The sequence below is a fragment of the Piliocolobus tephrosceles genome, chromosome 5, assembly GCF_002776525.5.
Source record: "Piliocolobus tephrosceles isolate RC106 chromosome 5, ASM277652v3, whole genome shotgun sequence".
In the NCBI taxonomy this organism is placed as follows: domain Eukaryota; kingdom Metazoa; phylum Chordata; class Mammalia; order Primates; family Cercopithecidae; genus Piliocolobus; species Piliocolobus tephrosceles.
Window position 1 is genome coordinate 128,826,524 of NC_045438.1, and position 27,883 is coordinate 128,854,406.

Consider the following 27,883-nt stretch of genomic DNA (forward strand, 5'->3'; position numbering starts at 1 on the left):
TCCCCCCTTCCCCCCTTCTTCCCTTCCCTCTGCCCAGGTGCCCTCAGCCCAGGAAGTGAGGCCATACTCTGCCCTCAGCTTACTTCATCTCTAACCCATGCCCTTGGCCTCCCACTGAGGGATGTTATGGCCAGATTGTGTGTGTTGGGCATAGTGAAAGGTGTTAACCTTTCAGAAATGAGAAAGGCCAGGCCTAGGGAGATGCTGGCCTGAGGTTTTTCCACCTCAGGTTTAGTGAGGTCTCTGCTCACATCCAGATGTGTTTGAGAAGACTGGCCTGATGGAGGGTTGGGGAGTGGAGGCATCACAGGGCTGTGGCCATGCCTGTTTCCTCCCTCCACATCTCCATTCATCCTTCCCTCAGGTCAGTACTGCATGCCCGAGGAGGGGGTCCCACTGACCCCCAAGGTCAACCTGCTGACCACAGAGGAGATCCTGACCCTTGCCCGGCTCTTTGTGAAGGAAGGCATTGACAAGATCCGGCTCACAGGCGGAGAGCCGCTCATCCGGCCAGACGTGGTGGACATTGTGGGTGAGTTGGACGAAAGTCATCGCCACTCCTCCCAGCGCCACCTCATCCGGCTGGACACTGATGTCATTGTTAACTTGGCAGCTGACATTCATTTAGCACATGACACTCACTTGGTCCTTCAACACCCGCTGAGACAGGTGCTATTATTCTTTCCATTTTTGATGAGAAAATGAGGCTTAGGTTGAATAACTTGCCCAAGGTCATGAAGCTCGCAAATGCCAGCCCTCCATAGCTTGTTGTCACACTGAGATCAAGGTCCTCGCCAGGAGGCCCACGTGACCTGGCTTTCGCTGACCTCCAAAACCCTCGCGGGCTTCTCCACCTTCCCCCTCCTTCCCATTCACGTGACCAGACCTTGACACGTGCTGTTCCCTTTGCTGGGAGCTCAGAGCGCTCTCCTCGACCTCATTCAGGTCTCTGTTCACATGTCATCTCAGCAAGGCCTTCCTCGACCATCCTGTCTAAAGCACATCCTCATGTACTCACACCAGCCAGTCTTTCCCAGAAATTGGCAAGTTGTAGCAGCCAAATCTGGGCCAACATGTGTTTTTGTCTAACTTGCAAACTGAGTGTGTTTGTTTTCTGTTTGTGTTTGAGGTAGTCTCACTCTGTCGCCCAGGCTGAAGTGCAGTGGCACTATCTTGGCTCACTGCAACCTCCACCTCCCAGGTTTAAGTGACTCTCCTTCCTCGGCCTCCGAGTAGCTGGGATTACAGGCACACACCGCTATGCCTGGCTAATTTTTGTGTTTTTAACAGAGATGGCGTTTCACCATGTTGGCTAAAGTGGTCTCGAACCTGACCTCAAGTGATCCACCCCCTTCAGCCTCCCAAAGTGCTGAGATTACAAGCGTGAGCCACTGTATCCTGCCATGGTTTTTATATTCCTAAATAATGGGGGAAAAAATCAAAAGAATAACATTTTCTACCACATGAAAATTATAAAATCCTATATGTTCAGTGTCTGTTAATGAAGTTTTATTGGAATATAGCCATGCCCATTCATTTACATATTGCCCGTGGCTGCTTTGGCAGAGTTGCTTGGTGATGACAAAGACTGTGTTGCAAAGCTGGCCAGCTAAGTAGAAAATATTTACTATCTGGACTTCTGCAGAAAAAATGTGGCAACCCCTGTCCTACCCACTTACCCTACTTTGTTTTGCTTCATAGCATTTATCTCATCCTGACACTGTGTGATTGGGTTGTGTGTTTGGTTTCTTTAATTGTCTGTCTCCTCCATTCACTGGCATGAAAACTCTCGGGTTGCTAGAGCAGGTTTTGTTTTTGGCAGCCAGTACCGTGCCTGACACATGGTTGATGCTCCCTGAGATTGGTTGAATGAATGGAGACTGGGTCAGAGTACAGTCTCTGCAGTATGGCATACTCCTATTTGAGTCTCCACTGTGCATCTTACAAGCAGCGTACCTTGGGCAACTTTTAAAATCTGTTGTAAGCCTTGAGGCAGTGATAGTACCTACCTTATAGGGTTGACCTGAGGAGGAAATGAGAATGAAATGCCCAGCCTGTGGAAAGTGCTCTGTAAAGGTAGCTCTAAAGGGCCTCTTGCCATGAACTGTTTCTAAACCCCAAGATCAGGAAAGAGATCTTTGCTCATGTAATTATATGTGGTGAAGTCGGGGGTATGAGGTTCCATGTTCTTGATGCTGCCGCTCCAGCTGCTTTGGACAGGACCTCCCACCCCTCAGCTCTGGCTCAGTAATTGTTTGCTGGAGTACCCTCTTATGTGCCTCATACTGTGCTGGGCACACGAAGGTGAATGAGCACCGGCACTGCTGTTGAGGACCCATGGTCCACTGGAGGAAGCAGCTGCTGTATAAGGGGAGCCTAGGTGCTGTGAGAGTCCCGAGGAGAGGCCCAGGTCCCCCGACAGCCCTCTTCTCCCTCCTGGCCCATGGCCAGCTCCCTTCAGCCCCGACTGGTCACTTGGCCCGGGATCCTCTGTCATCCTGTGCTGGCTGAGCTGGCCCAGGCAAGCTGACCTCATGTTCCAGGCAGCTCCTCAGGGCTAAAAGGCAGGCTGGCTACCAGGAAAGGCTGAACCTGCTGAACCCAGCTGCTTGCCAGGCCCAGCCCCCTCATCCAGGCCGCTTCCTCTGCCTGGCACCCGTGGGCATGGGCCGCCTTGTGCTAGGACCTGTGAGAGAGCAGAGGGGGTGAGGCTCACTCACGGGTCAGGGAGGTACAGGATGGCTGAGCACAGGTATGAGGACTCGAGGCTCTCCCCGGAAACCCCAGCATGCACAGTGGGAAGAGCGAGAGCCGGGGAAGTTGATAGCTCTGTCCCCATTCTGCCACTCTCTGGCTGGGTGAACTTGTGCAGGTTCCTTCCCCACCCAGGGCCTCAGTTTCCTCAGCTGTGGCTGAGCCACTTTAAGGATGTTTTTTGCTGTGATATTCTGTGGTTATTGGTCCTGGCTGATGGAATGGGATGGGCAAGGAGTGATCACCACATAGATACTGGTTAGGACAAGGCCCCGCCTGCAGTGACCTGCTGCTGAGGATTTACCTTCTGCCTCCCAGGGGGGTGGGGTGGGGGTGGGTGAAACACCTCCCCCTGTCCCTCCCGAAGAGCTTCAAAAAGAATGGCGGCTGCACCCTCTGACTTCCTGTGGCACTGTGTCTGTGAGCACTCTGACATCTCTCAGGGGCTAGCCTCTGATCTTCCCCAGAGGAGCTGTTTCAGAGCAAAGCAGCCTTGAAGGGCAGGGCAGATGGGTGCTGGTAGAGGAGGGAGGGACAGAGGAGGGATAAGGTCAACCTGTCCAGCTCCTTCAAATATAACTCCCCTGTTAGACAACCTCCCTGACATGCAGTAGGACCCCTCTGCTCCTGTACATGTGACTACTAAGCTGCGTGCACATTAGTCTCTCCCTGTTTTTACAGAACTTTCTCCTGGGTGCACTTTGAGCTGTGGTCTCTATCCATCTGATCGGTCCCATCTGCTTTCTCTCTTTCAGTACTTCTTTACCTTTCTGGGCTATCTGCAGTATTCTTTCTTACCTTCCAATGCTATTATGGATTTTTTAAATCCCTCCATTATTTCTAGGAATATTTGGTAGAATGGAGCTGTCAAATAGCACTTAATTCAAACACTTTATGTTTCCATTATACAGAGTATCAAGACCTGTGTAGTACTTGATTATTAAGAGCAGAGTCCTGAGTCGAGTATACATGGATTTAAATGCCAGCTCTTCTTACTGTGTGGCATTAAGCAATTTTCATAATCTTTCAGAGCACCTCTTATCTCCGAAATGAGATAATTGTTATTGTGAGGCCTCAGTGAGCTAATGTACGCAAAGCCCTCCACAGATCACCTAGCACAGAGCACTCAATGCTTAATCTTTTCATTATTTTTGCCAGTTTTGACTCTTAGCTTTCTTTTTAAGTTAGGTCTGGTTAATATAGGTCTGCAGAGAGCCTCTTTTCCATCCATCTTGTCTAGACAAAGAGTTTTGCCTTCCAGCCCTTCTCCCAGCCTCACCAAGAACAAGCAAGCAGTCTGACCCCTTTCTTGCTGTCCTTATAGCCCAGCTGCAGCGGCTGGAAGGGCTGAGGACCATCGGTGTTACCACCAATGGCATCAACCTGGCCCGGCTACTGCCCCAGCTTCAGAAGGCTGGTCTTAGTGCCATCAACATCAGCCTGGACACCCTGGTGCCTGCCAAGTTTGAGTTCATCGTCCGCAGGAAAGGTGAGTGGATGGGATGAGGCGGGTGTCCCTCCCAGGCCCGCACATAGCTGGGGAGGGAGGGCCATTGCTGAGCGAGGGGACTGGTCACTTCTTGTTGTCTGGGCTATCAGTAAGTCAAAGCACTTATTTCTCACCCCTCATCCTTCCCAAATGTATGTCAGGGACTTTGGGGGTCAGACGCTAATGACCTAGGGTGACCAGCCTCCCCACCGCCCCAGCCCCAGTTTGCCCAGGACTTGAAGGGGTTTTAGAACGAAGGACTTGAAGTTTTAAAACCAAGACAGTCTGTGGCAAACTGGGCCGAGTTGGTCATTGTACGATGAGCTCTGAAGAAACATGGGACAGCCCAGGGTGGAAGTCGCTGCCCTGGGATGCCAGGGTCTGGGTGTGTGCTGCCGGGTGGGGGTCCCCCAGCAGTCCCCCATGGTTGTCCCTGTGCCCACCTGGATATAAGCCCCTCCTATGCACCCCCTACTGCAAGCACAGTCACACCTTCCACTCAGCTGCCTCAGGAGGCCCGAGGTAGAGAGGTGGAGCCAGCCTCGAGCTCTGGGTCACAGTAGACCAGTGCCTGGCTTCCCCTTGGCATGGACCTCATGTTGAGGCAAAGGCTCTTCAGGTTTGGATACCCTTTGATATGAGGGAGGGGGGTACATGACTGAGGACTCTGGAGGATGAGAGGGATGGCAGGGAGACCCAGATCTCCTTCCTCTTCCTTGGAAACAGCTTCCCCACCTCCTTCTTTCCTTCCTTTTCATAAACGGGGTGTGATGCCCTGCTTTAATACCTTCCATGTGCTGAGGAAGCACTCATGGTGTCTCCTTCCTCTATGGAGGGCTGCTGCAGGTGCTGTGGAGGGGACAGAAGACACATGAGACATTGCCCTGGCCTTACAGGCTGCTAAGGGCCAAAAGATGTCATTCCACGGGACAGCCTTTGCTGGTCTTGTGATATTGATTAGAGTGTTACAGGGAGGAAGAAAGAATTCCTAGCAGGAGAGAACTAGGAGGGCTTCAAGGAGGATGCATGTAGGCTGGCCTTGAGGAACAGGAGGGTTTCTGAGGGGGAGCAGGAGTACAGAACCTGCAAGGGCTCTGTGGTGGGAAAGTGGGAGGTGGATCTGTGGGCTGTACTGCCCGCATACACGTTCTCCCTTTTTGTCTCTCATTTCCTGGCACATGGATTGGAGGCATTGGATCTTCCCTCCCATTCATATTTTGTCCACCTGCCTTTGGAGGGGAGTGTTTTACAGAAAAGGAAACTTATAGTTCTAGGTTATTCTAGCAGCAGCATTTTTTTCAAAGCTACACATTTTTCCCTTTACCCTCTCACTGAGTAGTCTGAAAATGCTGCAAGGAAACCGTGGAGGCCATCTCTAGGTACCCTGTCTCACAGGTGACCACCCAGGCTGTGCAGGCTGGGGGTGCTGTAGGGGGCCAGGATGCAGTAGGTGATCAAGTGATTGGATGCATGAGAGAACTGGGCAGTGAAGTCAGCCTGGGGTCACACTGACTGTGGTTAATGATTGTTGAGACGAATAATCACTTACCAGCCCTGGAACAGCACCTGTGCGTAGTAGGTGCTCAGAGAGTATGTGTTGAGTGAATAATTGATGGACTGTTGAGGAGAAAACACTGAAATGGGAGTGGAAAACCTGCATTCTGAAAGATGGAGCCATGAGGCTTTGGGCAGGGCATTGCCTCTCTCTGGGTCTCAGTTTCCTCCTGTAGACTACAAGAGAGTTCAACTAGATCCAGGGTCAGCATGCTACGGCCCACAGGCCACGTCTAGCCCCCTGCCTGTTTTCGTGTAGCCTTTGAGCCAAGAATGCATTTTACAGATAACATTCAAAAATCAGATAAATTCAAAAAACATTAACTATGAACCCCATTTAAGCAAAATATTGTCCCTGCAGAAAGAATTGCATTATTGTATCCCATTTGTAGATCTGTTTTATAAAACATTGTACTCAGTTACTACAACATTTTGAATGTAGTCAACACTTTGTGACATATACTTACTTGGATCCTCAATTTTGCCTCTTGGCTTGCAAAGCCTATGATGTTACTCTGGCCTGTTTCAGAAAACGTTTGCCAATCTCCAGACTAGATGGGCTCTGGTGCTTTTCCATGGGGGTGTGGGGGAAGAGGACAGAGGACATAAGTTCTTGGATCCTTGTTTCTCCCTCCCAGGCTTCCACAAGGTCATGGAGGGCATCCACAAGGCCATCGAGCTGGGCTACAACCCTGTGAAGGTGAGGCCGTGCCCCCGCTGTAGATTCCCGACTTCCCTCTGCACCGCCCTGGCCTTCCCCTCAACGCCCCCTGGCCCACTTGAGAGCCCTCAGCTCTGGCCAGCATGGCTGAAATACGTGCACCCTCCCACCTCTTCTCTCCCTGCTGGTCCAGCCCTGCCCACCCTTGAGAGAAACGAGAAAATCAGTGACCCCATGGAATCCCCTAATTTAGAGAACTGAGTGGGAGAAGCAAGGAATGGGTCCCTGAGTGGAAGGCCTCAGTGAGTGCCAGGCCCCCAAGGGTCATCTCCATAAAAGAATGCAGGGGACACAGCCGTCTTGGTCTCCTTGTTCCCTGGCCAGGTGAACTGTGTGGTGATGCGAGGCCTTAACGAGGATGAACTCCTGGACTTTGCGGCCTTGACCAAGGGCCTCCCCCTGGACGTGCGCTTCATAGAGTACATGCCTTTTGATGGTCAGTGACCAGGGACGGGTGGGGGAGGGAAGAAGGGATTGGGCCTGCAGGTCACGCAGGGTGGCTCACCTGCTGGGTATGGCTGACCTCAGGGGCAGTGGGTCTAGGATTATGATGGGCTGTTGGTGGCTTCTCGGAAACCACTGTGGTTGTGATTCAATCCACCAGTTTTAGGCGGGGCTCCCGTCCCTCCCATCTAAGAGGCTGAGAACTGTATTGCTATGCTATGGCAGGGGATGGACTCAAAGACCCCGGGGCCCCTTCAACTCTGATTCAGAAGCTCCCCTTGCCTTCCCCCAACCCAAATACAGGCAACAAGTGGAACTTCAAGAAGATGGTCAGCTATAAGGAGATGCTGGACACTATCCGGCAGCAGTGGCCAGAGCTGGAGAAGCTGCCAGAGGAGGAATCCAGCACAGCCAAGGTTAGGGAGCAGGAGGGTGTGGGACAGGCCTGGAGGAAGGTTGTGCCTCCACCCGAGGATGGAGAGCTAGCAGGGGGCTCTGCACTGTGGTGGGGATGCCGTGATGTGGGATAGTGCCATTTAAGCAGGAAGCTTCAGTGCTATCACAACCGCCTCCCTGTTTCATGGATGAAGATATGGGCTCGGGTAGGGTCAGGGGCTCAGTAATGTGTCAGAGGACACACTCCAGGAGGTGGCAGAGCGGGGTGCTCATCCTTCTTCCACACAGACTTTTCTAAACATGCTGCCCACAGGTCCCTGCCTTAGCAGCTTTTATTAGGGCAAGCCCAGTGTAGGTCAACCCATGGGTCATCCATCCTACCAGAGTCTTCTATCACCTGAGGGCCTTGGGTGGAGCTTCACATGGGGTCCTCTGGGAGAGGGCTGAGGAGTGGAGGTTCTGATGTCATGGAGTGAGAGACTGGGCTCAGTAGCCCATCCCCTCCACTGCCCTTTTGCTCTCACTGTCCCCTGCCCAGGCCTTTAAAATCCCTGGCTTCCAAGGCCAGATCAGCTTCATCACGTCCATGTCTGAGCATTTCTGTGGGACCTGCAACCGCCTGCGAATCACGGCTGATGGGAACCTCAAGGTGAGCATCCTCTCCTCCACGGGGACCCCTTGCCACCTCTGTGTTCTCGTATCTCTTCCCACCTGTGCTTCCTGATTGGAGAGGAGGCTGGCAGGGCACGGGGGTGTGGTTGGTGCAATGTCAGGTTTGGGGGCATCATGGGAGCAGCAGGTGAGGGTGAACTCATGGCCCCTCTGGAAATGTCACCCTGATTCCTTCCTTCCTTCTGTGGGGCTCTGAAGTTGCTTCTGGTTTATTGGGAGCTCCTTTCCAGCTCTCATGGAGAGCTGAAGGATCAATGTGCATTTTGCCTGGCCCTCACCATGGTTAGCCCCTTCCGCTAGGCCAGGGGCTCAGCTCTGAAACCAGAAATGGATGTTACTCATATCTAACAAGCATGTCCTGTGCATTTGGCCCTGTGGGGGATGTTGGGACCCCCTCTCGTCAGGGCCATGCAGACTCGCAGGCAAGACCAAACAGAGGCAATGTGTGGCAGCACGGGAGTCCTTGCCACATGCGTGGCTGGATAGGCGGTGAGGGTGCAGGGCCTCAGGACCACTACAGACCTCGGTGAGCCTTGAAGAATGGGTGGGACAGAAGTGGGGAGGGGAGGGTGCACACGTAGGGTTCATACCGGTTGGGTACACGAGGGCAAATTAAAGTCAGCTATGGGAAGACCACATTGTAGAGGGCTTTGGTTCAGTGTTCTGTGGACAAATAGTGTGCCGTGTAAGGTTCCTGAACAGGGGAGACATCCCCCACGTGTTTTATAAACTGCAACCTGGGTGTGATGACAGGAAGACCAGTTAGGTGGCCATTCAGGGGTTCTCCAAATATGTTAGAGTGTGAATTGAAGGGAAGGAAGACTCAGAGAGCTTGGTAATGTTTGCGGAAGGAGGGGAGGAAGGCATCATGTTAGCTGGAAGGCCTTGGGATCTTTTACAATTGTGGGAGGGTGATGATAGTGGATTGGATTTAGATGCATCCAGTTTGAATCCAAAAGGAACCGTCCAGCAGGTTGCTGAAAAGCTTGGGGGTTTTCTGGGCTGGAGATATGGAATTGACTTGGACTAGAGGTGGTATCTGTATCTGTGAGGTCTTGGCAGGAAATGGAAAGTGGGATTCTGAAGAGAATGTAATGAAGAAGCTATTTATAACATATAGGATTAAGGGAACCAATAAAGGATATTGAGGTACTTGGGACCAGCAGCAGCAAAGTCCTGTTCCCACTTAGGAAGGGCAAGGAGGCGGGCATTGATGTCACTGGGGCCCAGGAAGGGCTGGAGCCTTATAGGAGAGGCCACCTCTTTGGCACTTGAGCTGTGCAGGGAAGCAGCTGCTGCCAGATGCATCAAAGCAGGGAGGAAGCAGGGGAGAAATGCCTCAAGATCGTTCTTTCCCTTTACCCACTGATCTCCCAGGCAGGAGCCAGCTGGAGCGGGGTCTACCAGGTGAAGTCCACAGGAGGAACCCCTTTGTTGCAGAGAAGGGAACCTGGAGACTGGCTGGGGAGTGAGACATGAGGAATAACTGGCATGGTGAAGCAGTTAGACCTATCCTAGATTTCACTGGTATCTTCTCCAGTGGTCTCTGCCCTCAGAAGCTTCTCAGACATTCTCTGTGGCCACAGTGCCTTGTGCAGAGCTGGCACAGAGTAGACACTTTTAAGTTTTGGTGGAAGGATAATAGGTATATTGATTTCTGGGGCTGTGTCATCCATCCCTCTTACAGAAGCTGAGAAGCATTGAGTGAAGTTTGAATGACCTTAAGTTGTCATGCCCAGCAGCCCTCAGCCGAAGCTTCCAAGCAGTGATCAGACTCAAATAGGTACAGGGCAGGCGGGTGATGTCCACAAGGGACTTGGAGGGGCTGAGGTGAGATGGGATGTGTGGTGCCACAACAGGGAGTAGGAGACTTCCAGGACACACACAGCTCCAACTGATTGGGGGCCATTCTCATGGTGATAAAGAGGCCATTCCAGTAAATGTCTCAGAAGGTACAGATCTGGATTTTTACCTGCTATCTCTGTTGGCATCTACTTAGTTTTTAAAAAATACACTAAGGGAAATATGACTCATACTCACATACAGGTATTCGGAAGTCCAATTTTGCATCTTGCTCTTCTAGCCTCTCTGACCTCCCTACAAAACCTCTGTCTCTCACCACCGGGGACCCTGCCATGGGAGGTCTGGGCCCTGGTGCTCCTCCCGGAGGGAGGACCAGGGAAGGAGTTAGCTCCTCAGAGGCCAGGAGGCCAAGGCTCAGGGGTAAGGAAGGCATATTGTCCTCACCCCCACGTAGGTCTGCCTCTTTGGAAACTCTGAGGTATCCCTGCGGGATCACCTGCGAGCTGGGGCCTCCGAGCAGGAGCTGCTGAGGATCATTGGGGCTGCCGTGGGCAGGAAGAAGCGGCAGCATGCAGGTAAGGGCAAGATGGGGAGGGTTGGCCTGGATGGTGAGTGTGGGCCTTGTCCTCGGGAGGGAGGTGTGGAGTTGTGGGATGAGATGATCAAGGAACACCTAGGAGGAAGCTGGCAGGAGTCAGCATCGTCCCCACTACCACTCGCTCCTGTTGGCCCTCTGGCCTCAGGGTGCAGTGATGCTTCTCCTTCCATGGGAAGATGTCATAGCAGAGGCTGCACAGAGGGGACCCCACATTCTCTTGGGCTGTTTTACTGGGTGGGGAGACAGGGGTATCATTGCTTCCTTCTCATCCCACATGTAGCCTTCTGTTGAGGGAGAGCAGGGTCCTGATGTCCACACACTCTTCTTTGGGCTCAGCCTTGAGCGACCTCTATGCGCATGTGGGGGCCTTTTGTCAGGGCGCATATAGCTGAGCATGTGCTCGGGGGCTGTCAAGTGCGTTCGTTTCAGTGAACTCTCCTCTCCCCACCCTCTCTCTCTCCCCCCCTCCCCTGCTTTCCTCTCCCTCCCCATCTTTCCCTCACCCCAGGCATGTTCAGTATTTCCCAGATGAAGAACCGGCCCATGATCCTCATCGGTGGGTGACCCATCAGTACGTAACCACTCACCCTTGTCATTTGGGGATCCCGTGGGGTGGGAGCCATGCCATAGGCACCCCCAGCTCCTGCATTTCATGCTGATTTCTCATCCTTGTTTTTCTTCTATTCCTCCTTCATCTCTTCTTAACCTTCAAGGTTTTACTGTTTCTTCCCCCACTGTTCATGATCCCCCTTTTACTATACCTGCCACAGAAATGATCCTTCTGTCTCACCAGATATTGGAGCAGGGAGATGGTCTGCCAGATTTAATGATCACTAAGTTAGTGGCTCCCTGAGAATTGAAATCCTGGTTAAAACAGGCCTTTTCCTCGGCTTGAAGATCTCCCAGTTTGGATAATGTGACAGGTGTCCTCTGTAGTACACACTGATCCATGCATGGTGTATCTGGACCATTAGCCCCTACTGGTGGGTGTGTGGCCACACATCTGTGCTGCGCAGATCTTGAGGTAGCAAGCTAATGTTACTCACATGTAACATGATGTAATGATGGCCAAGACCTCAACCTCCCAATTCCTGAACTCTCAGGAACATCTGCATAGGACCTATCATTGTGTATGTAGGATGGTTCAAACAAAAGCCCCCTGGTTTTAAGTCCTTAGGTAGTCTCCTAGCTCTGGGGGCTGGGCTGGTCACTGAGGAGCTGTAGGGTGGCTGTTGCCCCTCTGGCATAGTGCCCAGATTAGAGCCGGTGATGTCTTGACCCTTGGCTCACAGTCAGGTCTGAGCCCCCTGAACTGTGCCACTAGAAAAGAAAAAGCAGGAGGAAGAAAAAAGATGAGAGGAATGATCCTTTCTTTAGAGGTTGGAGCAGAGTGAGCTCAGTGGCCCAGAGGAAGGCAGGCTAGAGACAGCCCAAGGACCATCTTTGCCCACTGGCTGCCCGGGAAAGCAAAGGTAGCTCGCCACTGGGAAGATTCTCATCTCCTCTCCTCCCACCCCTAGCATCCAAGTCCTCTTGTTGGGCCCTGACCCATGCTGAGGCACCTTCATGGCCTTGAGAGCATCTCCCCAGAAGGGAGGCTGCCCCTCTAACATTGACAAGTCTGGGGCTTAGAGTATGATGGGAAGTGGGAAGCTGGGGGAGCATTTGCTTCATACTTTCAAAGATATTGAGTAACCAGTCTGCTTTGTATACAACCAAGAGTTGCCTAGGACCAGGCATCTCAGAATTTCACGTGCATGTGAATCACTGGGGATTTTGTCCTTTTGGATTCTGACTTTGGAGGTCTGGGGTGGGATTCTGCATCTCTTGTGAGTTCTCAGGTGGTGCTGGTGCTGCTGGTCCATAAGCCAACCACCCTTTGAGTAACAAGAGCCTGCACCGTTCCCTAGGCCCTCTGCACCATCTGAATTAGCCCATCAGTTTGTGCTTTTGATGTGCTTAAGGGGACTTGAAAAAAATGTAAGTAAATATCATATTCCCCTTATTGTCTTGTCTGTAAACTAAGTGGTTATATTAACTCCTCATGGAGAATGTGAAGATGAAAATAAGTGTAATTGGTAATTTAGAGTGAGACCTAGCTCTAATTTTAAGGAAACGAAGGGACATTCAGAGGTCATGTGATCCAGGCCTCAGCTCAGTGCTGCTTGAGAGAACTTAGGAAATGAGAAGGTTTTCATGAGGAGGGAACCCTTTGCCACCATGGCACAGCAGTTTCTAGAAGGGCTGTTACCCTGTGTATCACCGGGTGAGAAGGGCTGTGAACTTGGACTCTGGGTGCCATTTATCTGTGGATCTTCTACTTTGTCTTGTCCCACTACGCTTTTTGTTCCTCATTCCTCTTTCCCCGGTGTGAAAGAGAACTTAAAGTGGGATAGGGAGAGGGTTGAAGAGCAGAGGTGGGAAAAAGAATTGCCTTTTGGACTTAGTCTTTCTTTTCTTGCCTTGCAGAGTTATTTTTGATGTTCCACGATTCCCCACCAGCCAATCCAAGCATTTCCTCCTGGAACCCTCTCGATGTTCAGGGTCTAAGACCCAAAATGAGTTTCTCCAGCCAGATGGTCACTTTATGGAAAGGATACAGGGTCCCCCAGACCCCTCCTCTAGCCCAGCAGCAGCTGGGGTCTGGCTGCTTTCAGAGACACTACACTTCCCATGCAGACTCAGATGCCAACTCAAAGTGCCTTAGCCCAGGTTCCTGGGCTCCTGCTGCCCCCTCAGGACCCCAGCTAACCTCAGAACAACTCACTCATGTGGACTCGGAAGGACGGGCAGCTATGGTAGATGTGGGCAGGAAGCCAGACACAGAGCGGGTGGCTGTGGCTTCAGCCGTGGTCCTCCTGGGGCCTGTAGCCTTCAAGCTTGTCCAGCAGAACCAGCTCAAGAAAGGAGATGCCCTGGTGGTGGCCCAGCTGGCTGGAATCCAGGCAGCCAAGCTGACCAGCCAGCTGATCCCTCTGTGCCACCACGTGGCCCTGAGTCATGTCCAGGTGCAGCTGGAGCTGGACAGCACACGCCATGCCGTGAGGATCCAGGCATCTTGCCGGGCTCGGGGCCCCACCGGGGTGGAGATGGAGGCCCTGACCTCTGCTGCAGTGGCCTCCCTCACCCTGTATGACATGTGCAAGGCTGTCAGCAGGGACATCGTGTTGGAGGAGATCAAGCTGATCAGCAAGACTGGCGGTCAGCGGGGGGACTTCCATCGGGCTTAGCGCCTGCCCTTCTTACCCATGGCCCACCCAGACCTGGAGGTGGGATGCAATTTAGGCTGAAGGAAAGACGTCAGGTTCCTTTAATCATAGTCACTGTTTACCTTGCGCAGTAAATCCGAAGTCAGCCTGCTCTCCTACTAACAGGCCTGCTACTAGATGATCTCTAATCATCTAGATGGGGCTTCCTTTCTATAGGGAGGATACCAGCAGGCCCTTAAGCCTTCCAGGACACTAAGGTCATGGGAGTGGGACTACAACAAGCCATGCTAGGTAACTGAGAAATCATGTTCTTTGTGGACTATTTCAGACAACCAGTTTCCGACAGTCCAGCCCAGAACTTTTCCTTCTCCTTTTGGGTTCTCTCTTCTCCTACTTTCCTGGAGAGAGATTAAGGGCTTATTAAGCATAGGAGCCTACTTTGAGGAGAGCAAAGCACAAGCTTGCCTGAAGAATGCATCCCAACTTCTCCCCAGCAGCTCTGCCTCCCTAAGTCTGTGAAGCCGCAGCCCTGCCCTGTCCTGACTTCATCTCTCCTTCTGCCCAAGTCTGTGTCCCATCAGACTTGCAGCCTTTCAGCTTAACAGTTGCCCGGTCCTGCTGGCCCCCTTTCCTCAGGCCCCCCCACTTCTCTGAAACAGGATGTGCACACGTGGGCCACAGCCCTAAGGACTCCTACCGGACTACACAGCCCACTCCTGGCCCTGCTCACGGCTGTTCCAGCCACCCCTCTTCGTTCTGGAGCATATCAGGGAAAGAAGAGTTGATGATAGATTGCCTTCACCCTCACAGCGCACAAATAAAGCTACGATGCCAACTTCTTTGCAGACACAAGAATGAAGACTGTGTGTGGGTAGGGCACTGGGCTGCTGCAGTTTCATAGGGAAGGGTGCGCCTATCAACCCTATCCCAAGACACATTCCCCTAGGGGAAGAGGAGGAGGGACCTGGAAAGAGCTAAGGGCATAGTCTCTGTATAGCCCCGCTGTGGGAGAACAAAGTGGAGTGGGCGGGCAGGGGGGCATAGAAGTGCACCATCTAAGGGAATCTTTGTCAGGTGGTGGCCAGGGGTGTTCAAAGCTCATTACTTGCATCACCAGCTATTAGAGATCAGAGAGGGCAATTAGTGGGTCCTGGTTCTCACATCCCCAAACACACACTGTTCTGGCCTGCTGGGCTCTCTAACTTGGTTGGATGTCTTTGCGTCCTCAGTGGTGCCCCCCCCCCCCGCCTGCCTCCCCTCTGCCCTATGCCAAGGTGTGCTGGCAAATGTTTAACAACCAGCTCTCTGGAAAAGACCATTTCTGTGATCTAAATACTCCCGTGTTGAATAATTTCAAGCTACCAATATGTCAAATGGCTTGCAAAATTCCATTCCTGAAAATGCAAACAATTGGTTCTCACAGAGCTGGTACAAGCTGGCTCCAGCACACCACTCCCAGCCCATCCCAGATCCCCTCATAGGAAGAAGGCACAAGTTTAAAGGCAGACTGGGTAGGGATGGTATGAATTTAATATTTTTTAGTATTACAATATATTCTTATAAAAAAGGTGCAAGTGAAAAAGGACACTGTAGATTTTGTCCATTAGCCTCATTTGTCATCTGAGGCAGCTGGTGAGAATAGCCCTGGCATGAAGGCATCCCTGGTAGAGGTCGGGGGGAGATGGTCACAGCTCCCCCAGTTGGTGGAAATGGGATGGGAGTAGGGAGAGGCTGGACCAGACCCTTCCCCATTCACCTGGAGAATTTTCTTCTCCCACTGCCCTAAACAATTTATTTCCATCACAGGGGAGAAATGCTGCTGAGATGGTTGCGTCAGGTTGACAATGAATTTTACATTGGCCACAAAATTAGCTGGAGAAACTTATCTAAAGGTGGCAGGAGTGGTGGGGAGGGCATGAAAAAAGCAAGACCAAGAAACATTAAGAGGCTAAAACATTTAACGTATTAAGGACCAGCTCAGCCATCCCCATTGGGCACCAGCCCCTTCTTACTCAGTTGAGTATGAGTCCGTGGTCCAAGGCACTGGAGATCTGGCTACAGTGGCATCTAGCACCAGAGCCACTGGCCAGATCTAGAAAATAAATAGAAAAATATCTTTTAGAGTGAGAAGGCTGGGCTCTGGAACAACATATACGTGTCCTCTGTCAACAGTTGAACCAAATTCTGCTTTTCTGAAGATCAAATGTGTCTTGAACAGCTTCCATAGTCCTCCTCAGGTGCGTATCCAGTCTTCCATGGTGGGTGGGAATGCCAGACATGCTTGTGGAGCCGTGCCCTGTTCCCTGCCCCTTTGGGGGGTTAGGTTGACATCAGCCTGGCCAGTTTGGGAGAGGACCTTTAGAGGCCTCACCCACAACCTCCCATCTTCCCTAACACCTGTCTTGCAGTGGGAGCTCTTGGGGGTGCAGATGGGTATAGCCAAACTCTGTGCAGCTGTTCTGCCTGGAAGCCTTTATCTTGCCCTCACCTGGGTTCCAGGATGGCCTCTTCACACCTGTGTCAGCCAGGCTTGCACTTGCTCAGATCCCTCCCACCAGAACACACGTGCCACCCGCCCCCTCAAACCAACGCACATGCTGGGCTCGCCAACCCTGTGTTTCTTCCCCCACAGCTACACTACGGTCCCAGCCCCAGGAGTCTGATGCAGGTGAAAGGCAGAAGATAGGCAGCTGAGAGTGGGCCCAGCTCACCAGTCTCCACTGGCAATAACCCTGAGCCAGGGATTAGGTTGGAAAGGGAGAAACAGGGCCAAGAACTGGTTGATGGTAGAGGTCAGGCAGGGCCAGTCTTACAGAGGATGAAAGGCCAACTCGGAGCGTGGTATTGAAAATAAGAGACTTGATGGAGTTTTAGAAGAAAAATTGTCTAGATACGGCCATCCCATCCACCAAGGCCAGCACAAGATGGACAAAATGGAAGGTGGCAGTGGATGGGAGGACCGGAAGGAGCCCCTTGCAGGTCAGGCTGAAGAACCAAATTGGGTACCAGAGGTGGGGTGGCCCCTCTCAGCCTTCCTCCTTGACCCCTTCAGGTGAAGTGCACCCCAGAGGATGTCAGCCTTCCCCCTCCATCCCCAACTCCCCAGTTTCCCTTGCCTGCTCTGCTGTTCGCCCCATCCGAATGCCTGAGAGGAGGGGGACACCCTTAGAGACAGCATGTTAATGCGGAGGGCAGCTCTGGCCCCCAGACTTCTCAGGAAGCAACTCTCCAACGCTAGTGGACACATGGTTCCAAGTGGCCACCTGCAGGCTGAACAAAGGCCGCTGTGGCTTCTGCCTTGAGGCTGGTGTTAGAGAAGGGGTGGGAGGGCCTGAGCAATTTATATTAAATAGAGAGCTGTGGAATGGAGCTAAGGATTCAAGTGCTGCCCTCTGCTGAGGGGCTATAGGGGACTCCAAGGCAACATTTGAGGTCACTGTCTGGCTTCACAATGGCCAGGTGTCCAGGAGGTGGGGACATGGGAGATGCCCAAGGCATGAGGTGTGGTGATGAATGAGGTCTTTCTTGAGCCCCTCACCAGATTCATCAAGCACCCGGTAGTAAGCCATAGCTGTGGAAACCCACGGTGAGTCTTCTAGGATTGTGGATTAGTAGACAGGATGGCAGTGAGGGTAGAGAAGGAAGGGAGAGAGACTCAAGACATACAGGGAGAGGCCAGAGGGCATGGGAAACAGACACTGCTACTCTGTCCTGATGTCTTTGGTCCCTGCATCATCCTTCCAACATTGACTGTTTTCTGGAACCTACCAGAGCTGATCTAACTAGAATATATAACGCCTCCTCTGTTTCCATTCAAGAGGAAAGTTTGCCCCTAGGTCACTGTTCTGTTGAGCCTCCCTTTGAGAGACAGGAGTCTGGATTCCCTCACCAGATTCCCTCTCAGGGGCTCCCTCCATCATGCTGCACAGGAAATCTGGACAAGGCTGTGGCCCTCTCCAGTCTAGATCTGGAACTGTTCTGTGCTAGCACATGGGTGCCCATGGTAGGGGATGGGGAGCAGGGCCCCTTCAGCCTGGGGTTACCTGGCCCGAGGCCTTCCAGGGATGTCCAAGTCAGCCTCAGAATAATCCCTAGGGCCAGGACGCAGAAGGAATCATGCGAAGGAGATGAGAGAAGCCCCTTAAGGTAAGCGTGGGGAGTACACCTGGTCCAGCCACACACAGCCCCCCCCACCCCAGGACCCAGCCCAGGGCTCTAAACCAAGCACCAAATGGCTTAAATATCACCACCTCCTCCACTCAGCCCCATTCTCACCCATCCCTGGCTCCCGGCCTCCTGTGTGGCCAGTTGCCCAGGTCAATAATTTAGCCGGTTTATTGCCCGCTCCCGGGTGACTTCCAGGGCCTGGCTCCCTGATCGCTTGCGGCTGCGCTTGAGCTTGCATAAGTCCTTGTCGAAGACCTCCCCAGAGCGCAGAGCTGACACCAGGTCATCGAACTCGCCTCCCTCCTCCAGTGAGCTGCCTGCAGCCAGGACCTTCCGCTGCCGCTGCCACCGCTCACGCTCCCTCTGCTCCTTCAGCTGCGGGCGGGGGGCCAGAGGTAGGAACCCTCTCAGGGAGAGGCACTGAGGCCAGAGAAGCCCCCCAACCCTGGGCTAACTCCTAGGCCATGGTCATGCTGCCTGCCTGTATCTGTTGGCCCCCCTTTCCTCCTGCCTAGGACATACAGGCTCCCCGCCTCACACCATTCTCTTCCCTCAGGCTGGGAAGAAGTTTCTCTCTCCGGGGCTGACATCCAACCCCTATGATGTTCCCCAGTCCCTGCCTTCCTCCCATACACCCCAGTTTGGGGGTGCTCTTCCCAAGTAGCACCCATCTCTCCTCAGTCCCAGGCCCATCATGGCCCCTCACCATGGCTTCCATGCGCGCCCGCCGCTCCTCCTCTTCCTTCCTCCTCCTCATGGCCTCTAGATCCTGCCGGGCCTCTGAGAAGGCCTGCAAGAAGGTGTCAAAGATGCCAAAGAATTCGTCCGGCTGCATCTTGCTGTCATGCTCCCCGAAGTGCATCAAGGCCTTGGCGAACTGTCAAAGGAGAGAACAGGGTTGGTGGAGAGTGCCTGGAGCATGCTGGGCTCAGCCCTTGAGGTTAGCTGGGTTCTAGCCAGCGCAGACACCCCCGTCATCATTGGGATCAGAGACAAGGCTAAGGAGAAACAGGTAAAGAGTTGGGTTCACTCACAGTCCACCTTACAGCCACCCCAGGCCTGTAAGGGGTAGGCATAAGATCGGGGTATAGACCTTGGGAAGCCCTCCCTGAGGTCAGGAAGAGCCTGGCAGAACTCAGAACTTCAGAGATCCTCTAGTTATCAGGTGAATAACCCCTCTGTGCCTCAGCTTCCTCCTCTGTAAAATAGGAATAATAGAATCTACATCATAGTGGTGTTGGGGAGTTAGATGAGTTGGTGGCTATAAAGGAGTAGCTATACTTATCTATGCCAGGCACTGTTGTGACTTCCTGAGAGCTACCATTGTTAATGCAACCCACTCAGTATCCTCTAAGAAAGATCTCATTACTCAAAGTGGGCTTCATGGACTAGCAGCAGGTTCACCTCCTGTTAGAAATGCAGAATCTCAGACCCCAGGCCTCCTAAATGAGAATCTGTGTTTTAGTAAGACCCCCATACATGAGGTCTGTGGGCATGTTAGGGTGAGAAGCAGATAGAGGCACAGTAATCATGTCCACCGCTGAGCTGTGGTGTCAGATTCTAACCCAGTTCTATCACTTACAGCTGGGCAATCTTGGGCAAGTTACTTAGCATCTCTGATTTTAGTGTTCATACTTGTCAAGTGGGAATTAAAACACTTAACGTGATGCCTGATAGCTGATAAATGGACCATGATCTTTGCGGTATGTGGTTATCATGGCTTGTCTTGTTAAGAGTGAGGAAATGGTTTTCTCTCAAAGCTCTGTAACTCTGCATTTGTCCCTCCTGGGCTGTCTGTGGTAGGAATGGGTGAAGGAGCTTGTTTAGATAAGGCTGGGTTGGCAAGCAGTGGGGGTTGGGGCACCCTTACCTTGTCCCTGGCTTCATTTAGCTGGTCCTCCAGCTCTGAGAAGCTGAAGCTGGACACCGTGATGAAGTCACTCATGACGGGGACAAACTTGTCATTAGGCTCCCGCACCTGGCGCCTCTGATACTCCAGCTCCTGAAGAGGGAGGGTGAAGTGCTGCTTAGACTGGTGCCAAGATGAGAGTCAGGGGTGCAGGGGTCACCACGTCTCCCATCCTTCTTGTCACTCACAGCACATTGAGCCCTTTGGAAGAGGGAACACCCTGCGTCTCAAAGTTCTAAGGATGGCAAAGACTATGAGCATTAGCAACCCGCCCACCCTGCCGTTTTTCTTTCTCTAGAGCACTGAGACCCAATGTGTGGCCTGGGGCCAGCAGCATCACCTGGGAAATTAGGAGAAATATAGACTCTCAGACCCACAAGATCAGAAGCTGCATTTTAGCAAGACTCGTCATTACAAGACTTCAGGTGAGTCATGCACAAATTAAGGAGACATTTTTCTAAAGCTCCCAGCTGATCCAGAGGCTGCTGGCCCATGGATCACACTTTGAGCAGCACTTAAAAGGACTATACAATTGTAAATTTGGAAATCATCTTCCCCCACCACAGTGGCAACAAAATGTTCTTTCTCATCCTTAATCTCAGTCTCTCAAATCCATTCTCCCCGTACCCACTGCCTCTCTCCACAGTGAAGATGGGAAGGGTCTCTTGTTCCTAGGTGTGGGGGACCTGTGTGGTCCCCATACTGGGCCAGTCTGGCTCACTTCCCCACTCCTCTACTGGTGCTTTCTGGAAGGCTCGGGCCAGAGATAGTGTCAGCTGAGAAGCCATCAGAACAGGAATGGTGGGAACAAGAGACCTAGGTCCTCCACTGGCCCAGGAAAGAGGCAGAGAGACGTAAGGAAGAACCTTCTGAGGACATCGGTCCCACTGCCACATTGTGTGCTTCCTGCCCCTAGCTGGCAGTCAAGGGATGAGGATTCTCTTTGCCATGCACTTGAATCCAGTGTAGGCATGGGTCGGATGTATGGTTCATTCCACTCCACTGCCAAACAAACACCAAGTTGGACAGTAACATGGGTATAGTCTCAGGTGACCCCTTTTAAAAGGTTCAAACTTAAGCCCCAGTAATCCAGTTATCTTTTGGGAGGGCTGACCCTGTGCTAGAAGCTGTACCCACTGTGCCCGTTGTTTTTCACCCCTGTGTAGGAGCTTAGGGTGCAGTGATGAACAATGTTTGCCGACAGCAGCCCTCACCCAGGTAGGCACTGACGAGGTACTCACCACCTCCACTGCTCTCAGGCCCCTCCTGAGGTTGCCCACCTCCTTCTCCAGCTCTGCTAGGCTGTGAGGAGACACAGAGGGAGGGGAATGAGGACCATCAGCTCCCGCCTTGAGGTGCTAAGGCCGGTTCAGGAAGAGGGCAGAGCCAAGCACAGTGGCCTGGGAGTCGGTAAGCCTGGGTTCCAGCCCTGGTGTGGCCACTGATGGCCCTGACAAAGCACCTCCCCTTCGTGCCTCTGTCTGTGCATCTATAAATTAACAAGGTGAAACCTGTGTTCTATAGATCTTTCCAGGTCAGAAATGTCATGCTGCAATATGAGAACGTTTCCAACCTGTGGCTTCTGGCTTAGACCTATTTATTTTTATTACTACCAGGTAATGCCTATGAGCTCTTTATGTGATCCTGCAAGCAACAGCATTCGATACCAGTGAGCCATGTACCACTATGTTTCTAGTTTTCCTGGAGATGACATCTATCACCTAAATGTTCAGGTCTAATTTCTTGCCTAGCAGATGCTGTTGGTGCCCCACCCACATTTCCTTGGACCATCCATTGTAGGGCATGGCCCCAACTCTTCCAACTGCATGCACACTCTTTTTTTGAGGCCAAGCTCCTTCCACCTGTACCTGTGGCCAGAGAGTTATTCCCTGCCCCTGTGGAGCCCCTCAGCCACTTACTGAGAGGGTATGCTGTCTGATTGCCCCAGCAACCTTGCCCTTCGGGTGGGAAAACTGAAGTCAGTATTCCACACTGTTCCCCAGAATTCCTCATGGGGTTAAGTACCAATTGCCGTGAGTGGTAACTGGCGTAATAATGTTTGTTACTGGCATTCTTTCTATCTCTGGCTCATTTCCCCATTCTTCTACTGGTATTTTCTGGAAGCATCTCTGAAATAAGGATTTAAGAGCAAATTGTCTTTGTTTGGTTTTCCCGGAAGCAGACCCTGAGACAGGGCCCATTCCTACTCAGCCTGAGGCAGGATAGGTAGTCAAGGAAGTGAGCACGTTCTCAGAACACAGCCCACACAGTCAGCACAATAAACCTCAGCATTCGCATTGTAATGAGCTCATTCAAGCAAAGCTATCTGCAGTAGGGACTTTCCCCTCTAGAAAGCATGCGCATTTTGATTTTACCTATCCTCAAACTGGCCCTTTGCTCATTATATAAGAGTAAAAAAAAAAAAAAAAAAACACCCCTAGGTGGAAATTTAAGATGCTAATGAGACATGTAATGTATGAAAAAGCACGCATAGCTACTACACATGTGCACCCAGAGGCCCACTCAGAGCCTGCTTCCTAATAACAGCTCTTCCCACTCCTTATGAATTATCATGTAAGTCTCCCATAATGGGAGTCTTCCTAGTGCCGGTCTTGGCTGTCTCATCCTTATAAGAAGCCGGCCCTGAATGCTCTCTCTCTCTCTCGGGGTGTACTGTCTATTCTGCACCTAACTTACAAGATATTCTTCTTGTTTTGCAATACATTGTTCTATGCTATACCCCCTTTGCTGTGTGTCTGTTTAAATTCTTTTAAACTCAGAAGACAAGAACCGAGGTCTCACATCAGCCATCATCAAGCCCAGAGTAGACCCCAAAACAGGAAAGTAAGACAAGAATGAGGGTCATGATGGGGAGAAGGAAGTCTTGGAGAGGCCCCTCACTTGACTTTGGCAGCTTCTGGAAGATGCTGCAGCTCTGAAGGCATGTTCAGAATATCAGGAAAATGCTTCTCCAGGATCATGATCAGGTAATGGAGCAGAGAGATGTTTCTGTGGACGAAAGTCAGGTCAGTGGTAAGTGACAGAGGAAACTGGGCACAAGGGTCAGAGGGAAACTAGGATGGGGTGTTAAGAGAAAGGGGTGATGAGTCTTAGGATGTGCCCGTCCTAATAGAGGGAGGATGTGAGAGGCCAGGGTAGGGTGAGATAGAGGCCAAGGAAGTGGCCAGGAAGGGAGGTCCTCACCTGTCGATGCTGGACTTGGTGTCAGCAATCTTGTTGAGGCTGGCCACCCGGAACCCGTAGGCGCCTCCACGCTGCCCTTTGTTCATGAAGTTGCCTATGGCTAGGATGACCTCTAGCATCTGCCTTAGACGCTTGCTGCGGACCAGCTCCCGGGAAGCCAACAGGATGGCTGGGAGAGGAAGCACAGGTCAGAGCCCTGCGTGGGCTAGGCAGGGCAGTGCTTCCCATTGCACCCCAGGAAGATGCCACCACAAAGTTCAGAAAAGGGGATGTCAGATGTCTTCAACTCTCAGTGAGGCAGAGATTATACCCACTGCTCAGCAGACCCATCGCTTTCACATTCACCCACCTCCAGGGGAAGCAGACACTTTCACTAAGGCCATTTCACCAGACATCCCATTTGTAGGACATGCCAACTCTTCCCAAGAAGATAATTTTAGAAGATCTTTTCTTACATGTACTTAAAGATTATTAAGAAGGCCGGGTGCAGTGGCTCATGCCTGTAATCCCAGCCCTTTGGGAGGCTGAGGCAGGGAGATCACTTGAGGTCAGGAGTTCGAGACCAGCCTGGCCAACATGGTGAAACCCCATCTCTACTAAAAATACAAAAAATTAGTCGGGTGTGGTGGCGCGTGCCTATAATCCCAGCTACTTGGGAAGCTGAAGCAAAAGCGTCACTTGAACCAAGAGGCTGAGGCTGCAGTGAGCCAAGACTGTGTCACTGCACTCCAGCCTGGGCAACAGCATGAGACTGTCTCAAAAACAAAAAGAAAAAAAGATTATTCAGATATTCTTTCCATGAATATACTCATAAATATGACACTTTCACTTTTCTAAACCTAGCACTTAACTTCAGCATTTTACCTATTATAGGATTGCTTCTGCCTGTCTTGAAATGCTATATTCTATTGGTTTTTTGGAAAGAAGGAAAAGAATTCATCAATTAAATAACATGTCCTCGATTATAATATTCTATTATTTTTGTTCTATAAAATAATGGCATGCTTTTCAGTTGATAGTGTCTAAGATTTGATGAAATAAGCTACTTGACATACTGTTGAATGCCATTTTTAAGACTTTTCCAACCTTTGGGCATCTTAACCATTTTCCCCCAATGCTCTAAATGATATCTTTGCTAGAAATACAAACTAAGCTAACAGTAACCAAAACTTCAATAATTCATTCTGCTGTGTGTGCTCTGGCCCTTCCTCAGCTATGATGTCTTTATGGTGGGTGCGCAGAAGGGGGACACAAATCCTGAGATTTTCTCTACTAGTTACAGAATATGATTTTTGAATATTCAGTGTGGCAACAAAAAGACCAGATTATCCTGTGATCTATGGCTTATGCCAAACTGAACATTCTTTACGATGCTGCTAGGAAGATAAAATGAAAACGACTTGGCTAAAAGTTTGTAGAAGGCTTTGAACACAGTTAGAAATAAGTAACTGTCAAAAAGAAGCTGTACCAGCACTTTTGGAGGCTGAGGCAGGCGGATCACCTGAGGTCAGGAGTTTGAGACCAGCCTGGCCAACATGGCGAAACCCTGTCTCTACTAAAAATACAAAAATTAGCCGAGTGTGGTGGCACACGCCTATGTAACCCCAGTTACTCAGGAAGCTGAGACAGGAGAATTGCTTGAACCCAGGAGATAGAGGTTGCAGGGAGCCGAGATCACACCATTGCACTCCAGCCTGGGCAACAGAGTGAGACCCCATCTCAAAAAAAAAAAAAAATTGTAAAAATAAATAGTAAGGTTTAGTCAGTAGCTTTTAAGTTGAACATGTACATACTCTATAACCTAAAAGCCATATATTCTTGGTGAGTATTTGGGTTGTTTCTAGGTTTTTTAAATTCCAAATCAAATGGGTAAATTATGGTATATTCATATAATGGAATACAATGCAGAACTGAAAATGAATAACCCACTGCTACATGTAACACTAGGGACAACTCACAACCATAATGTTGAGCAGAAGTCACCAGCATAAAATTATTCATACTCTATTATTCAATTCATATAAACTTCAAAACACGCCAGAAACGGTGGCTCTTGCCTACAATCTCAGCACTTTGGGAGGCCGAGGTGGGCAGATCACTTGAGTCCAGGAGTTTGAGACTATCCTAGGCAACATGGTGAAACCCTCTGTCTACAAAAATACAAAAATTAGCCAGGCTGGCAGCATGTCCCTGTAGTGCCAGCTATTTGGGAGGCTGAGGTGGGAGGCTACCTTAAGCCCAGGAGGCAGAGGTTGCAGTGAGCCAAGATCACACCACTGCCCTCCAGTCTGGGTGACAGGGCAGGGCCCTGTCTCAAAAAAAAAATAAGTAAAAATTTAAAAAATAAAGTTCAAAACCACTAAAACTAATCTAGCAGTCAAGATGGGTTTGACCTTCAGAGAGGAGGGAAGGGGTAAAGTTTGGGAAGGGGGACATGAAGAAGGCTCCGGGGGGTTGGAAGCTGTATTTCTTGACCTGGGTATTGATTACACATGTGGTTCCCTTTTTTAATTCCTCAAGTAAGACTCTTATGATTTGTGTACTTTTCTATATGCATGTTATGTTTCAAAAAAAGTTTATTTAAAAAGAATACTTGGGAAAGTTTTTGGCAATTTATATTGGTTGGGATGTTTTTTCTAAGGTTTATATGCTATTTGGAAAATTTGCAAAGGAATCCTCCTAAAAATGCTAAAATGTTGGCAAAACAGAAAATGACAAGAGTTCAAAGGAAATCAGTGTAAATGGGAAAACGCCCAGATGCAGTTCTGACATTTTAGATATATTCACAAGAATAATATATTCATGAATATATTCATAAGAATATTACATTTGCAACCATATTCATCTTGACTACATTTGGTGAATGTATTTATAATAAGAATCGGTAAATGTGGTATATTCAGCAATAAATATATTCATAAGAAGAATATATTCAAGAATTGTAAGTTCATGAATATATTCATAGAAGAACTGGAAAATTTATCAAATTTGGTGAACTGGCTTTTGGCAAATGGACTCAGAGCCCTTGCTGGGGTTAGGAGGGCAGGTGTCAACAGCTCATCACCTAGCTGGGATGGGCTAAATCTTAGCTCTTCCAGGAATACTTCCTGGGAGAACTGGAAGGAAGAATAAGAATCCCATCTTTGCACACTCCTCTTTTCTCCACCTACAGTCACACACACTGATCTGATTCTAGAATACACAACTTTAGGCATATCTTTCCTATCTAGCTCTTACAGGAGAGAGACCTGTGTCTGCTCTATACAAGGACAGCAGCCACTGCTATACAGAGCAATTATTATAGAGCAGAGCTACAGAAGAGTAGCTTTCCCCAGCAGATCTTGCTATCCCAAACACATCTTACTTGGCTTAGCTTGATATCAAAGGGAGACTCTTTCCTGAGTATCCACTGACTCTTTTTTTTTTTTTCCTTTTTTGAGACAGAGTCTTGCTCTGTCACCCAGGCTGGAGTGCAGTGGTGCCACGTCAGCTCACTGAAAGCTCCGCCTCCTGGGTTCATGCCATTCTCCTGCTTCAGCCTACCCAGTAGCTGGGACTACAGACACCCGCCACCATGCCCGGCTAATTTTTTTGTATTTTTTAGTAGAGACGGGGTTTCACCATATTAGCCAGAGTGGTCTCGATCTCCTGACCTTGTGATTCGCCCACCTCGGCCTCCCAAAGTGCTGGCATGACAGGTGTGAGCCACTGCGCCCCGCCTCCACTGACTAATTCTTAGGCTCCTGGGGGCAGGAAACTGTGTAAGATTAAACCTTTCTGGTGGCTAAGCTACTCTGGTTCTGAATCTTCAAATGGCAATTGCTCACATTTGTTCCACTGACCCAAGATATACAAATAGTTGTGCACACATGTCTTGAGCTGAACCCCTCATTTGTGCTGCATGCTCCAAAGACAGTCTGCAGCAGGATGAAAAAAAGCTGTGAAGAAGATAAGGATTCACCCACCACCAGGGCAGGAGATGTGGCCAGACCTTGGAAATGGAGAATCACTGCTGTTATCTATACTTACCACCTGTAGGTCCCTTGCTCTGTGTGTGTATGTGTAGTGTGGGGGGAACGAGATCTGATTACAGAAAGTGTCTGCCTTAACTCTACATGTTCCACCCTATCCAAAAACTCTCCCTGAAGCATCTCAATGGATTTCAGGAAGGGCTAGTCTCTGGACTGGGCATCTCAGGGAGTACTGACTGGCCCTGGTGTCCAGCAGGGGGTGCCCATGCTCTGTTCTGCCCCCAGCCTGGTACCCTCAACATCCTGGAAACAGGCTTTCTTGCTCCACTCTTCCGACCCTGTCCTCTCCACAAATGAGCCTCCCAGCCTCTCCTGCTTATTGCCTCCTGGGTCCACATGTCTGCCCACCATCCTGACCTCCTGCCTCTCCCAACAACTCCACAACTCTCCCTACTCTGCCATCAGCACAGGCAGCCCCTGGGAAGTACTAGAGGACAAGAGGGAAGGGACTGATTTTGAAGATCAGCCATATGCATTCCTACCCTGGTTCCACCACTCACCAGTGTCATAGCCTCCGGACATTAACATAGCGCCACTTTAGAGCGGAGAAAATGGAGGCATACGGAAGTTAATAATAGCACCCACCCGTGGGATTCCTGTGATGACCAAATGAGGACCAACCAAGCAGAGTGCTTCACACGGTGCTTGGCGCATGGTTCTCATTGAACTACAAATTTCTCATCTGGAAACGGCCTGTGTTGGAGGTGTTCCCTGACTCAGAAAATCAGATGCCTCTAGAAATCAGCTGGTGCAGTTTCCTACTTTCTGAATGGCTCACACTCAAACTAACGTGCCCAGAAGTCTTCTATGAACCTAGCACCTCTCAAGTAGGGTAAAGACCGATGAGCTCAGTCCCAGCCAGGCATTGTTGTAGGTGTAGCTATTATCTTTTCTACATTTCCATCCCATGCTGGGGCAGATGTCAATAGACG

At 50.6% G+C, this 27,883-nt stretch overlaps 2 protein-coding genes across 9 annotated transcripts in view; one reads left to right on the top strand and one right to left on the bottom strand.

The window, feature by feature from the left end:
• The window catches only part of MOCS1 (molybdenum cofactor synthesis 1), a 23,301-nt gene extending 7,542 nt beyond the window's left edge, over positions 1-15,759 (top strand). For 3 of the 7 annotated variants that reach the window (XM_023212728.1, XM_026448104.2, XM_026448105.1), the window contains 9 exons: positions 365-532; positions 4,079-4,243; positions 6,436-6,497; positions 6,843-6,954; positions 7,266-7,378; positions 7,897-8,007; positions 10,288-10,408; positions 10,940-11,002; positions 12,901-15,759. In XM_023212728.1, the coding sequence (XP_023068496.1) occupies positions 365-532; positions 4,079-4,243; positions 6,436-6,497; positions 6,843-6,954; positions 7,266-7,378; positions 7,897-8,007; positions 10,288-10,408; positions 10,940-10,995 (908 nt within the window). In that variant the 3' untranslated portion in view covers positions 10,996-11,002; positions 12,901-15,759. The remainder of the gene's footprint in view (positions 1-364; positions 533-4,078; positions 4,244-6,435; positions 6,498-6,842; positions 6,955-7,265; positions 7,379-7,896; positions 8,008-10,287; positions 10,409-10,939; positions 11,003-12,900) is intronic. The other 4 variants (XM_023212725.1, XM_026448103.2, XM_026448102.1 and 1 more) reach the window with 2 other exon arrangements.
• Positions 15,149-27,883, bottom strand: part of DAAM2 (dishevelled associated activator of morphogenesis 2) — a 114,264-nt gene continuing 101,529 nt past the window's right edge. The window contains exons 20-25 of one of the 2 annotated variants that reach the window (XM_023212724.1): positions 22,921-23,089; positions 22,618-22,725; positions 20,958-21,018; positions 19,678-19,806; positions 18,514-18,684; positions 15,149-18,182 (exon numbers count right to left, since the gene is read on the bottom strand). In XM_023212724.1, coding sequence (XP_023068492.1) covers positions 17,958-18,182; positions 18,514-18,684; positions 19,678-19,806; positions 20,958-21,018; positions 22,618-22,725; positions 22,921-23,089 — 863 coding nt within the window. In that variant the 3' untranslated portion in view covers positions 15,149-17,957. Of the gene's footprint in view, positions 18,183-18,513; positions 18,685-19,677; positions 19,810-20,957; positions 21,019-22,617; positions 22,726-22,920; positions 23,090-27,883 lie in introns of both variants that reach the window. The other variant, XM_023212723.2, reaches the window with a different exon arrangement.